The sequence below is a fragment of the Paramisgurnus dabryanus genome, chromosome 24 (assembly GCF_030506205.2).
Source record: "Paramisgurnus dabryanus chromosome 24, PD_genome_1.1, whole genome shotgun sequence".
Lineage (NCBI taxonomy): Eukaryota > Metazoa > Chordata > Actinopteri > Cypriniformes > Cobitidae > Paramisgurnus > Paramisgurnus dabryanus.
The window spans coordinates 11,706,816-11,721,141 of NC_133360.1; the positions used below are offsets into that span (position 1 = coordinate 11,706,816).

Below are 14,326 nucleotides of genomic sequence, written 5' to 3' on the forward strand. Positions count from 1 at the left end.
CAACATACTTGCAGATTTATTTACTAGGTCAAGATTCTTGAGCATTGAGTGTGCACTATACAACAACATTTTTTGGTGTTTAACCTGAATACTAGGTGGATGAGTAACAGCCCTACTGTTTAAAGTTCAAAACATTGTGGAGATTGATTAGATCATTGATGAATCGCTTCATAGGTCACTACATTCGATGTCTCAGCGTGGAGATATTCATCTTGTTGAATGAGCGGCAGAAAGATTTCCTGACTTTCTGTTTGTCGGGAACAAAAGAACTGCTGGGGTTGATCTTGTCTCTACTTGTATCCAGGCTGGTGTTTTGTTCAGGCATCTTTCCGCCCCACTCTTTGGTGAAGGGTTGGACTGACCACATTACATCAAGACACCACATGGCTCTTAAAACCCAATAAATCACCTCAAGAGCTAAAAAAGATTCATTGACCCCCTTATCTTTATTGCTCGATTGCACGTTCCGTGTTAAATGTTAGGTCACTAGCATACCTGTGGTGAGTTATTTCAACAAACCCCTATAGACTTCCATTTAAGGAGGGACCCGAGCCATATCTACAGACCGGAATGCCATAAAGGGTTCCTAAAATATTCTTCAACTGCAGGAAACGTTTTCACAACTTTGCTATTCCTCCCTCCCACCCCCTTCCTTCCAGGACACAGGAATGCAGAGAGAGGCCAGTCAGGAGAGGACAGCTGTATGTGTTTAACTGCGACCATGCACGCAATCGTACACTCTCCAATGTGTCTGTTGCATTTGTAATGCATATAGAAATATTTTCAGTATGCTTTCAGTACAATTGTTTGGGGGATATCTCTGTACGGTATATTAATGCCTTAAGATTTGATCATAGGACTAATGTATCCGAAATCAGATCTCAGGCCGTATCCTCTATGGTTCTGTTGCGGTCAGCTGACTCGCCCTGTATGGCTAGGATTCTGATGACCCACATTTCTCAACCGAGCAGGGTGAGAGAGCAGCTTTAGTCAAGCCTTCTGGTCTTTCTCGGGGGAATGAGTCTATCAATAGCTGCCCATGTTTGTGCGAAACAATACGGTCAAGCCGGGTACGGAGATGATCTATAGTCAGCTTCGGGACAGGAATACGATTTATTCATGTGACCCTGTCTGTGAAATCGAGGTTAAAGTGTCATAATCTCATTTTGAGATTGGGAGCATCAAAGTTTGATTTCACATTGACTTCAATCTTTGACATGACCTTACTCCGTCAATATTAAAGATACCACGGTTATATTTTACTCAATGTTCTTTACATTACGTAGGACAGTTTTATGTAGAAAACAGTAAAACACAAAAAAATTACTTCAGATGGGTTTCTTTGAGGAGATGGACTTCATGGTTCCCACACTTGTCAATCTTTGACCTTCCATGACATGTTTGACACTGTAAAATTTCAGAGATGAGCACATATAATGATTTATATAACTTTAGTGACTAAGATTGTAGTAATAACGAATAACTAATCCACTTGATTTTCCAGGTTTTCCTTTGTGTATGCTAATGTAGTGAGGCTTATTGATTCATGTTATTAGTTTCGGTGACTGTTACCACATAAACAGATTTTTATCCGTCATCACATTTACATATTACACAACTCACTCATTTTTTCCTTAATAGGCCTACATTTCACAAGTGCTCTTGCGAAATAAGCTTTTTTGTTAACATTAGGTCATGATTTTCATCATCCTAAGATATGAATCGCTCGACTAATAATCTAGGAATGAAAAAGTCGATGAGTTTATCATGACTGTGTTGTCTTCTAAGAAGTCATGTCATGCTGGATATCTGGGAGCACAGAAAGATTCGGTGTGCAGTCTGTACTGTAACTAAACCCTGCATGCCATGCATGCTTCAGGGACACAAAAGCTCTCTTTACAACGTGCAGTAAGAATTTCAGTGGAACAGCAGCTGATCAGCCTGGGAATTCTTGCTCTTATCAAACTTGTTAGATCAGTTTGGTCTGACTGAATAGTTGTACAAATATGCTAAGGTATTCGAGAAAGGCGTGTTTTGGATATTAGTTACAATCTAGGTCTTGATTTTGAATTTAAGAATCACTGATATAGTGAAATATAGAGCTCCCAATTAATTATAATGACTGTATAGACAGCACAGTAGTAGAGCATTGCGTTAGCAGTGTCAAAGGTCATGGGTTCAATCCCAGGGAACACTTATACTCATAAAAATGTATACCTTGTAATGCACTGAAAGGCTCTTTTTATTAAAGCATCTGACAAACGCATAAATGTTAATGTTATTGGATAAGGGATGACACCCAGGATGCACTACATGAGTTAACAATGCAAGTTAAGAGTTATATTAACTATCAACTTAAAATATTAAGGTGGGCATCAAGTTTTCCACATTACATCAGGAAGAAATATATCCTTAAGGTATGGACAAAATTGCGTTCGGACATCATTTGGGGTGTATGATGTCGTACTTGGATGTTTATATTATAGTCAACATTTGAAGTGGATCAAAACGTTTCCTCAAAGTTGTCTTAAAGCCCTTACCCAATACCCATTCTTGTCTCAGGACAACTTGATGAAGGTTTTAAATCCACTTCAAATGTTGACTAGTGTATATCATGAAACACAGGCCTTCATTTAGAGACCTTTTGTGACAAGAAAAGGAAAGAACAAATCCATATAATTTCACAATATTTTAATACGTGAGCACCACGTAAATTGTCATGATGGCAAATACCAAAATACATAGATTCAGAATGCAACATGGTAAACAATATGTACACACACTGAATATTACAAAATATACAGGTCTTTATAAAACAAAGACAGTGAAACAGTGGCAAAAGTCTCAAAAGTTTGCTGTGGTCAACCATGAATCAGTCCAGTTATGACCTTTATTGGTCTAACTTAGTCAGCATAATACTTTTGCATATGTCGTAACACCACAATTCCCTTGCATGGCTTATAGAGTCTGAGTCTTGACGAGTTTAACACTTCAATTCATATGCAGTGATGTCAGAAACTGTAATCCCATGAAGTAGCACCAGTATTCATCGGATCTTCATGCCCAGACATGTTCACGGGCCATACTGAGCTTGTAGCACCACTATAGTCTTCAGGCCGGGAAGTCCCACGCCTCACCACGTGTTACAAATGCTTTCAGGCTAACCCGGATGAGAAAGTACACTATACTTCGCCACGCGTGGCTTCTTTTAGAGTCAGAAAGCCACTATTGCTGTACTCCACGGGTTTAAGTTTTTAAGCATTTGGTCACAACAGATTTGTCCCGACCCTGAGTCACTGTCGTCCGCCTCAGCCTCCGGTTTGGCGCCATCCTTGCTGAGAAGTCCCGAGAAACCAGAGCCAAAAATCGTTATGAGGTTGGACACGTTGCCCGTTTCCATTTTCTCGACTTCGTCGTCCTCGCTCGCACTTGAGGAAGTAACTTTGGTCCGTTTCTGAGGCGCGTCGTCGGACTTCGACTCCTCCGCGCTTCTTTTCCTGTTTAAACAAACGTGCGTTTTCTGCGGTTCGCGTGATTCCCCTTGCGTATTGTCTGAGGGACTCTCCGGGCTTTGCTTGATGATATCAGCCGCCGATAACGTTTCAGATGAAGCGCTGTTATCCGGGTCTGATGATAAGTTTTGGTTTCGATCTTCAGATAAAACGTCCGATTTAACCTCATTGTCGTGTTTTTTCTCAACCGTTTCGTTTATCTGAGGCTCGTCGTGTTGTCTGGTTTCATCTGGTCTCTCTGCCGGCTCACATTCCTCCGATGCGGGCGGGAATTTCTCCCGCTCTGAGTCCATAAGGTCCCATTCCTTTGCCTCGTTCTGTGCGTTTAGACACGCGCCGCTGTAGTAGTCGCTCAGGTAAACCTGGCGCGCGCTGCGAAGGACCAAGGAAACCAGGAGGTTTTTGTGCAATTTAATGCCGCCTCGTTGTACACGAGAGTTGTAGATTTTCCCCAAGGAAATACTCATAATCCGATGGGCTTCTACTTTGTATTCCATGGCCGGTGTCGATCCGGTAAAGGTCACTATTCGGGAGTACAAAGTTCGGTCCGATCAGGGTTGTTTTTTTCTTAGAATTGTTATTGTGAAACGGCTCAAAGTGCGAAAACACATTAGTTAGTGACGTCCAAGTGCCAAATACGGTCCTCTTCTAAATTCATGTAGATAAAATCGTCCCGCTATTGCGTTTTCAAATATTCAAGGCGTTTAATAAATGCAAATGCCTCATTCTCATTAATAAAACTATAAAGCTGCGTTATTGGGTGAGATTACACGATTTCACAACCTTACGCATTCCCCTCAGCACCCAACAATAGTCAAGGGAGGAATGAGACCGTTTCTATTTTTAACTCGAATATATACACCAGCGTCATCGACTACACTATCCAATCACAGCTCTAGTTGAGTTCTGCCATCGTTGTGAATCACACCCCGCCAAACCAGCGATGGCCAATGGGCGAGCGCTATGGCGATGAGTCATATTTAAATACTAACGTGGGAGAATTGCTTAAAGGGACAGAATTGTTTTCAAGCTAAAATAGAAAATATGTTTACAATTCATTCCCAGCATAAGGTGATTTATAATAGCACCGCGCTACTTGTAACCCATTTTATAGGAACGTAAATGTAACGTGTATGTATATACAGAATTTACATATTAAATAAATGAATACAAATAAAATATTGTTTAACATGTTTATGGTGTTATTCATGTATCACTTTTTTTCTAAACATTGCATATTTAAACGATTAGAGTATCAGTTTTATCTGTATTAATAACACTATTAATAATGTATTAATAACAGTTTCCGCATAACATACCGTAGTTTTGCTTGTTTTACCGTTAGGAAAAAATGTTACTTCCCCTTTAATTTTTTTTCATCTGACTTCCTTGGCTGATGTAATGGTTTGTCTGCTACAGTCGTGTCACGTGACTCTATTGTGCAAATCCATTGCGGTGTCTGGGCAAATGTGAATGGAGCTGTTAGTTGGGGGAAGGGCAATGTTTTGTTTGAACTGAAACAGTTAGCCACTGCGATCACAATGAAGAGTGTGGACATTTAACGTTCAGTTGAAGAGGATGCTTACACATAGAGATGATTTAATTATTGTTTTTTTCCACATTTATAAACAATCCTCCTTGTGCATTGGTTCGTGCGCGCGCCTGCATTATTAAGATGTAGGTCATAAACAAACCTGACAGGAAGAGATAGATATGACGTAAGGCACTTTCAAGTGATTGTTTACCTAACGATCACAGACATAGCTTTCAGAGATTCAGATTCAGATTATAGACGTATTGGCAACCATTAAAGGCGCGCTTTATACTGTAAAATAAGACATAAATTATTCTTTATTTACCTATTCTATTGCATGCGAATGAGAAGGTGCTCAAAAGTGCCAGCTGATGCTATAATTGTACAGACTTAGAAGTAATACAGATTGGGTTACTAGTAGGTCAGACTGTTTTGTAGGTTTACATCATACATATCTACACATATACATCAACTCTCTCATCAGCGAACACAGCACTTATGTTGACAGTCAATAAAAAGACGATACGCTATGATGCATAATGAATGAAGCATAGTGCTTAGAGGGCAGATGTAGTGCATAGCAACACCGATAAAGAGAATCAAGCGATTAAATGAGATTTTTATATAATATTATATTAATACCAAATACACTATTTGTCGTATATTGTTAAAGGCATAATGTTTTATTCAAAATTATTTTTTAAATAAATATTTTCAGAACGATTTAATGTGTGTGGAAACAGATATGATGTGTTTGTCATGTTTCAAAGTGAGATGTCTAATGTGCTGAACTGTTATAAGAAGTATAAAGACGACGTAAAATGGTGTAATATAAATTTTGTTTGTTTTGTTGGTCACATAACCAGTTATACACTGGAAACAACTCGCAATGAAATGTAGGGATGATCAACAGAAAGAGAGGTTGCAATAATATACAAAATAACAATAACATAAATACTATGAATCAAGAAAAGAATCAGGGATGTCTATTTAAATAAATCCTATATAAAATGTGTACAAATAATAACAAAAATAAATTACAGCATATAATCATAAAGTAACATTGCACAATATGATTTATAAATAATGATTGTAAAAATACATAATTTATTACATATTTATAAAGCAGAACATGACTACTAAATATTCCAATCATCTTTACATTTCTTTATATCTGTGCGTATAATAAAAATGTTAACATTTATTATGCAACATAGGGAAATTTTGCTTTGTCTTTTTAATACAATAACTCAAAACACAACGCACACAGAACGTCCGCTGTTTATTTACTGGGCAGCAGCATGTGCGCGTGTCTAGACGCTCTATGACCCGGATGTGATTCCGCCGAGCAATGGTGGGTGAGCGGATCTGGATTGCGTCCCTCATGTAAACAACACATTAAGCGCACTCCTTTGTTTTAAGGACAGAAAACCAGCGGCGATCAGGAGCATGAGATTATCTCGCGAAAGTCTCCTCATCTGAGAAATAAACATGTCGATGGAAGATCCGTTTTTTGTGGTGAAAGGGTGAGTTTGTAGTTCAGAGATTCCGGGGCATTCCAGCTATGTGTTACTTCCAGGTCTAGGTTTAAGATGAATCTGCTTATTCAGTCAAGTGTTTACGATAAACCTTTCCGATTTAAGCGGTCTATACACACAATCTGACCTATGGGTCGATTGTTACTAGTTAGTATTCCTCCAAACAGCTGTTTCGGTGGAATCGTTTTCGTGTTTCCATGGCAACCGTATTTATCGATCTTTCCCACTGTTGTGTCATGAAACGAAATCAATGTTTGAATAGCTGTATGTTTAATCGTTTCATAGTTTTGGTTTATTTGTAAATATTGCGAGATAACCCTAATGAATATTAACCATGATTTTATTATAGTAAAAGTGTAGTAACGTTAACCACCATGCTTTTTTGCGGACTGGATACCATTTGTTTAAACATAGTGTGTACTATAAATACAGTTAAACTATATAGTAAAAACATTGTTAATTTGGGGATACCATGGTTTTACTACAGTAAAGTGATTTTTATTGGGAGATTCAATACATTACATACGTAGAAAGTACCAGGTTGCTTTAATACCAAATTATTACTATATTCATATAACATGGTATGTACAACATAATTCTAAGTATTTTGTGACATGTGGTATATGTCAAAACCCATGGTAAAATACCATATTATAATATTTCTCATACTAGAAGAAATATTTCCGAATACGAATTTTTGTATTTTTCATCAATTTGGTCATTCTCTTTGGATAAACATGCCTGCTAAATGTAAATGCCCCATGCCAAAAAACACAGTATAATGCTGCGTTCACACCAGCCGCGGTAGAGGCGTCAAGCGCAAGTGATTTTAATGTTAAGTCAATGTGAAGACGTATTGAAGAACGTCTGGTCTCGCGGTGCGAATGAGGCGTTTAGCACAGCGTGGTAGACGCGATTTCGCCTCATTTGCCAGTCTAGTTCGCATGAATGGCGTTAATTGAGCGGTGCCGCAGGGAACGTGCGAGTTGAAAAATTGTAACTTTGGCGGAAAAACGTGCCGCGTTAACCAATCAGGAGCCTCTAGTAGTGACGTGAAGAAGCGAGCGGAGTCGCAGAAGCCCCTCCCATGACGCGAATTTCCGCGTGAATGTCTCGATGACGAATTCGAAGCGAGTAAACTCAAAATGTTTAAGCGGCAAACTAGACGCGAATTTGACGCCTCAAGCGCGGCTGGTGTGTACACACGGTAAGACTGTGGTTGGATAGTGCAGATTAAGGGGGGCAGTATTATCCCCTTTTTCTGATATCACAAGAGGTGCAGATAATGTTTTACCAAAACTAAGTTACTGGGTTGATCTTTTTCACATTTTCTAGGTTGTTAGAAGCACTGGGGACCCAATTATAGCACTTAAATATGGAAAAAGTCAGATTTTCATGATATATCCCTTTTTAGATCTCTTGTGTTCATGTTTTGACTTTAATAAAGTATGTATCTTCGATTGTTTTCATCACAGGGAGGTGCAGAAGGCCGTGAACAACGCTCAAGGGCTTTATCAAAGATGGATGGAGTTATCACAGGACCCGGGTGGTGCCACCAAGGAGGAAGTTGACTGGACCACCAATGAGCTGCGAAACAGCTTGAGGTCCATTGAATGGGACCTGGAGGATCTGGATGAGACCATCAATATCCTTACAAGTTCTGATATTATGTATAAACCTGCTAATCTTTAGGTATTACAGATGTTTTATCTGATAGTTGTGTAGCTTTAACTCAAGATGCAAGTATTGTGGAGTCTAATCCAAAGAAGTTCAATCTGGATATGATGGAGCTGGCCAAGAGAAAAGCTTTCATTACTAGTACACGGCAAACAGTCAAGGTACACACACGTAAGCGACATGCAACTCTAAACTAGTGTTTATGTAAACATCCCATAAATTGTGTTGTATTTCTTTGTTTTTCCAGGAACTGAAAGACCACATGACTAGTCCAGCGGGAATTTCGGTATCAGAGAAGAAGAATCGACAGGTTTGTATTGTCTTTAGATGACGGAAGTCTAGATCCAAATTTAAAAAACATATAACAGTATATTCCTGTTCTCTTATTAGACTTTGATGGGCGACGGTGGGTCCCGTGGCCCAATCTGGCAACCCAGCAGTGATAAGTACACTAGACTTGATAATGACCTGCAGTCCGCAAACAACCAGTTCATTGACGATCAACAGAATCAGCAACAGGTACATACATTGTTTATATTTATTTAGATATTCACAGGTAACCTTTGTGTGTAACAATGTGTTCAATATATGTCGGCAGCTTATTGCGGAAAAGCAAGACGAGCAATTAGAGCTGGTGTCAGGAACCATCGGCGTCCTTAAGAACATGTCTCAAAGGATCGGTCATGAACTAGATGAGCAGGCTGTGTAAGTCAGATGAAGTTCACAATAAAGTATGCTCAAATCTGTTAATGTATTGGCACCTAGGTGCATACTAGTGCTATAGGGCTTTGAGCCAAAGACACGTGCTAATGTTTTTGGGGTCACACCACTAACGTGAGCTTGCTAACTTTTAAATTCTGGATTAATTTGAACTCTCTCTTGCCTTTTTTTTTAGGATGCTAGATGACTTTTCACACGAGATGGACAACACTCACTCCAGGATGGATAATGTTATGAAGAAACTGGCTAAGGTTTCTCACATGACCAGTGGTAAGTGATACAATGGAAGCCCTTACTAGTTGTACAGTGGACGTGCTTGGTTGACTGTCTCACATGGTTAGAGGCACGTGGTTAAAGGTTCTCAAAAAATCTTCTTTACCCATTGAGCTGAAACGCCTTATTTAAATATCCGTCACTTTTATAAATCTTTTAAATGAATTATAAATCTTTTATAAAAGTTTTATGAATCTTTTAAAAAATTAGTAATTGGTTGTTATTTTAACTGAATTCAGAAAGTTTTCATTTTTGCATAAAAGAAAAGAAACCATGATGAACTTCTTGCTAAGACCCCTTGACTTAACCTGACACTGTCCCTTGTAATGCAAAATATGATGATAGCAGGAAACCAAACTTCCTTGCTCGGTTGAGCGACCAAGAAATAAATCTAATTTTAACAACGCATTGTGAGAATATTTGAAAAGGTTGGTTCCAAAACGCAATAAATCCATTTTGACTAATTTCGGTAAAAATGTGTTTTCTTTACCAAGAAAGTGATGAAAACCAATATTTTCTGTTGCAAACTTTCACATAGCATCTTTAGGTTATAATAACATTAACAATTCAAATCCATAATTTGATTTTCAAAAAATTATTATAAAAACTGATTTTTTTCCGCAAAATGCAATAAAATCTATTAAATCAATATATAAATGTGCATTCATCTTTGTCATGTTATATTCATTTAGTTGACTAGTGTTATACACTGATTAAAAAAATAAACATTAATGGCGTTAATCAAAACACTTTGTCATATTAAGAACACTGTGATTGCTGCTGTCATCCTTGAGACGTCGTCCCTGAACTTTTTTTGACAGCGATCAGCTGTAAAATGTTTTGGTCCTGCTCGATGTTCATTGACTTCGAGTAAAATAATGGAAAGTTTTTCATAAGATCCCCTGGGGTCAATGTGTTAGCATGACAGAAGCTTGATGCTGTCGTGTGAGAACAAGCAACAGCCGGCATTTTTCCGTCTCCCGAGTGCCCGAGACGTTTACGTTTCTTCCCCGCCACAGAAAACCACCACAGGTTTATCAATGCCAACAATAGTTGATGAGGAAAACTAGGATTGTGTGTATATTCAAAGCGCTACATTATTGTTTACAATGCTTGGAATGGTGCGCTGTGATTGGTTGAGGGGATTAATTGCATCCTGCAGAAAAGAAGGAGTGGCGTTTATTGCGTTTTGGACAAAAAGATGACAGAATAACATGGCGGATATTGGATTTTGCATAAAATTAAGAATTTACTTTTTAATACTGACCTGATACAATACTGGTTTTGGTGGTAACTCATTTTTTATTTCCCGCCTTAAAGGTACAGTTCACCAAAAATGAAAATTTTGTGATAATTTTCTTACACTCAAACCTGTATAAATTGTAACATAAAGACATTTAAAAAAATGTTAATAACCAAACAGAACTGGGGCACCATTCACTTCCATAGTATTATTTCTTTCTACTATGGAAGTCATTTGGTGAACTATCCCTTTAAAGTTACACCATATTACTTCTTACCTATGGTTTAGCTGTCGATTAGACCCACATACAAATGTTTTAACCAGTTTTATTGACGTTTATCCCCACAGATCGAAGACAGTGGTGTGCTATCGGCATTCTGGTGGCTATCCTGTTTGTTGTGATAATCCTCCTCATTGTTCTGTGAACAAACCACTACAGCCCTTTACCTGCATATATTCACAATTAAGGTGCTTGGAAGGGAGAAAACAAACAAAAACATTTGCCTCTTCATCTCTATTCCATTACACTGTATTATGATGCTGCTTAATACTTTCTTTTTAGTTTCCCTATGAATAAAGAGTGTCGCAAATGTGCAAAATACAGAACAAGAAATGAACGGTTTAGAAGTAGTGAGGTAACGCAGGGTAAGTCGTGCATTTATTTCAAATGGACCATTATTTTTTACACAAGGTTGTACGAACGTATAGCGATGTCTAGGGCTACTAAAAAATTAATGTTTATTATCTTTACCGTGCACTACTGTAATAGTAGCTTTAGACCATTGTAAATAATCACCACTTAATATGAAGCTCTAAAGCCCCGTTCAGACTGCAAGCGACTAGCGGTGGCAGAGCAACACGATCTTATTCATTTCAGTGGAAGTGTTGGTGACTTCCTGTGACACGAGCAACAGCAAGTGGGCGTATCCAGCGATGTGACAAAGTTGAGGAAAGTTTAATTTTATGCAAATGATAAGTGACTACCAATGAGAGTGAACACCTCCTAACGACCTCATTGAAAGAGAGGGGCGACACGTGGCGAGAAAGTTGCTAGTGGTCTGAACGGGGCGTTACATGTTAACACTGGACAAACAGATGCTGTTTAAGCAGGTATGTTACTAATTATACTAAGTTAGCTTAAAAGTCTTTCTTTCTGTGTGCTTTGTTTACCTCGACTTATTGTGAAACATTTATTAGTGAGATTATAGTATGAAGGTTTCGGCACTTCACAAACTATGTTTTTAAACATTGAAGGTATTGTTATGAATAACTGCTCATATAGGCTAACAACTAAATCCAAAAACAGTTTACTTGTGTTTTATAGTTTGGTATTATTGGATCTTTACTCTGTGAATTGCGTGACAATTGTTTATGATTTATGCGTAGGAAGTCAACGAGACGATCACTTCAGGTTTTAGACTAAAGTGAATTTGACTACGTAGTTGGATTCTGTAAAGTTAAGTCAGTATCTAGCCAGTGCCTTAGGTGTAAGGAGGGTCGACTTGCATTTCATTTTAAAACGCAGAGCGCTCTTGACACGACACTTGGTAGTATTTCTTATATTTTAAACAGTATCGCGCATATTCAGTTAATGCCTAGCTTCGGTCCGTTCATATTTACACTAACTCGATTTGTATTTTTACTGCTCTATAAAGCAGCAGTCAATAGTATGCAAATCATTGTATTCATTTGTTGGCTTTGTCGTAAGAGCGATAATACACACATTATGTGTAAAACATGGAGCACATTTATCTTATTAGATATCATGGTTTGTTTCATTTTATTTTGTTTAAATCTCTTGAAAGAGTTTTATGAAGAAATGTTTAAAAAAATGTCATATTTCACCAGAAATAACACAAAAATGTTTTGCATGAATAAAAACCTTTCACTTTTAGACATATTACGTTTTTTGCATTGTGATATGACGATGTAATGCATTTACTGTAATGAAAACAAAATCTCAGTACTTTAAAGGCCGTTTACGTACGGTTTTATGTGTACGCGAATATACGCGCAGTCGAGCGTACAGCATTGTTTATTAGACTCGTATATGTACACAGATGTTCGAAATACGCGCACACGTAAGTATCTGATGATGATATTTGCGTCATGTGCACTGTATCCGGACCCTCGCATATGTGTAAAAACTAGCTTGATGCAGTCATTTTTAAAGGATAAGCATAAAGTAATTTGAATGTATAAAATACAACATTATGCATATGTTTATTTCTAACATCAATAATATTTTTTATCTAACTAACATAAAAACATGATTTAAAAAAAATTGTTTTTATTATTATTTAGGTGAAATATGACATGAGCATGGGTTAATGAAAGTGAGATTTACTTTCTCTATAAATGTTACATAACTGTATGTTTTTAAGCAATCACTCCACTGTTTGAATACAGGGACTTTACAGTATTTTAACTCAATATTTTTGGTTGGTCGATAAAATAGTGTTACATGATACCGACTGCCGTTTGTCACATGATGCGACATGTCATTTCTGATTGGTTTAAAGTATTATTCCAAATATTGCTCTGTAAATTATGCAAATGTACAATATGAATAAACGGCAAGATCACTGGTGGGTGCACATAAAGATCAAGGTTGTGAACGTCTGATAAACGCTGTTCTTCCTGACTGTGTGAAATTTTGTTGTGTTTGTTTGACCCGTCTCTTTTGTTGATTTTTGTCTGTTAGAAAATGTATGTATAAATAACCTTATGTTCTCCCACAACCTGCAGTTTTTGTCAATGTGTAAAATCCTAAACCCGAATTAAAACAAATCACTAACATAATCTCAGAGTTTTTTTTTTTTGTGTGTGTGTGTAAATAACAAAGTTAGTCAACTTTATTGACAGCATATATTTATAATACTTGTTTTAGTTTATATGTATCTCGTACATATTCATACATATTTTATGAGTTTGCTAATTTGTACGAAGTGAATTGTACAAAAACTCACAATTATCATCATAAATTTACACTAATAAAACCCCACCCCTAACTCCAATGTCACAGGGATGAAGACAGATCATACAAAACATACAAGTGTGGTTATATGAATTAGTCACCTCTTAAAATGCGTATGAATTGCTGAAAATGTATCCAAATGTATTTAACATTTATGCGCATGCGTAAGTCTTGCCCCATAGACCTCTATTGTAATTTCCTGTTTGAATCAGAATATTGGCATTGATCGAGTGTTAGGTTGACGGTGATGGTCACCGTTTAAGCAGGACTCTATTGATCCAATAAGCCAGCAGGCAGGATGAACGGATGTAAAGAGGCCATTCAATGCTGATCTTATGACAGGTGGCGTTTTTCCTCCTCTAACCCCCCTCCCTCATCCTTTCTTTTCTTTGGCCCAGTAATGATGAGAGATCAACACCTGAGACCGGCAACATTGAACGCCAAAAGATTCTGATTGTAATCTATAGGGGTGTTTAATGTCCTCTTGCATTGGGGTATTTTAGTGGTAATGTTTACACAGAAAGAACATTTTTGGAGAGGCACATTATTAGATTTATTAAGCATATAGTATGCAGTATGAAATGTTTTAACTATGTCAAGGAAAGCTGTACATAAACAAATAACATGATATGCTAAGATAGTGGTGACAATTCTATGTACAGTTGGTTTTGCTTAGCTGGAGCCGTTCTAAATATACATTTTTGTGTGTGTGTGTTTTCGTCTGTATCTCTGTTTTGTGTGTGTGTGTGTGTGTGTGCGTGTGTGTGTGTGCGCGCCTGTATGATTTCTCTGTGCTTTGTGTGTGTTTTTGTCTGTACGTGTGTGCAATTGTATGATTGTATGTGTTTTTGT

The 14,326-nt window shown here is 37.6% G+C and overlaps 2 protein-coding genes across 2 annotated transcripts; one reads left to right on the plus strand and one right to left on the minus strand.

Annotated features, from left to right (window-relative positions):
• Positions 1-2,676: 2,676 nt before the first annotated feature.
• On the minus strand, positions 2,677-4,344 carry ier5 (immediate early response 5). Its single transcript, XM_065245379.2, has one exon. It carries the CDS (start codon positions 4,007-4,009, stop codon positions 3,215-3,217), a length of 795 nt encoding a protein of 264 aa, XP_065101451.1. The 5' UTR covers positions 4,010-4,344; the 3' UTR covers positions 2,677-3,214.
• A 2,022-nt stretch (positions 4,345-6,366) lies between these two features.
• stx6 (syntaxin 6) lies at positions 6,367-13,296 on the plus strand. Its single transcript, XM_065245394.1, has 8 exons — positions 6,367-6,572; positions 8,060-8,228; positions 8,327-8,422; positions 8,509-8,571; positions 8,652-8,780; positions 8,860-8,966; positions 9,157-9,251; positions 10,846-13,296. The coding sequence occupies exons 1-8, from the start codon at positions 6,538-6,540 to the stop codon at positions 10,920-10,922; spliced, it is 771 nt and encodes a 256-aa protein (XP_065101466.1). The 5' UTR covers positions 6,367-6,537; the 3' UTR covers positions 10,923-13,296.
• Positions 13,297-14,326: the final 1,030 nt, after the last annotated feature.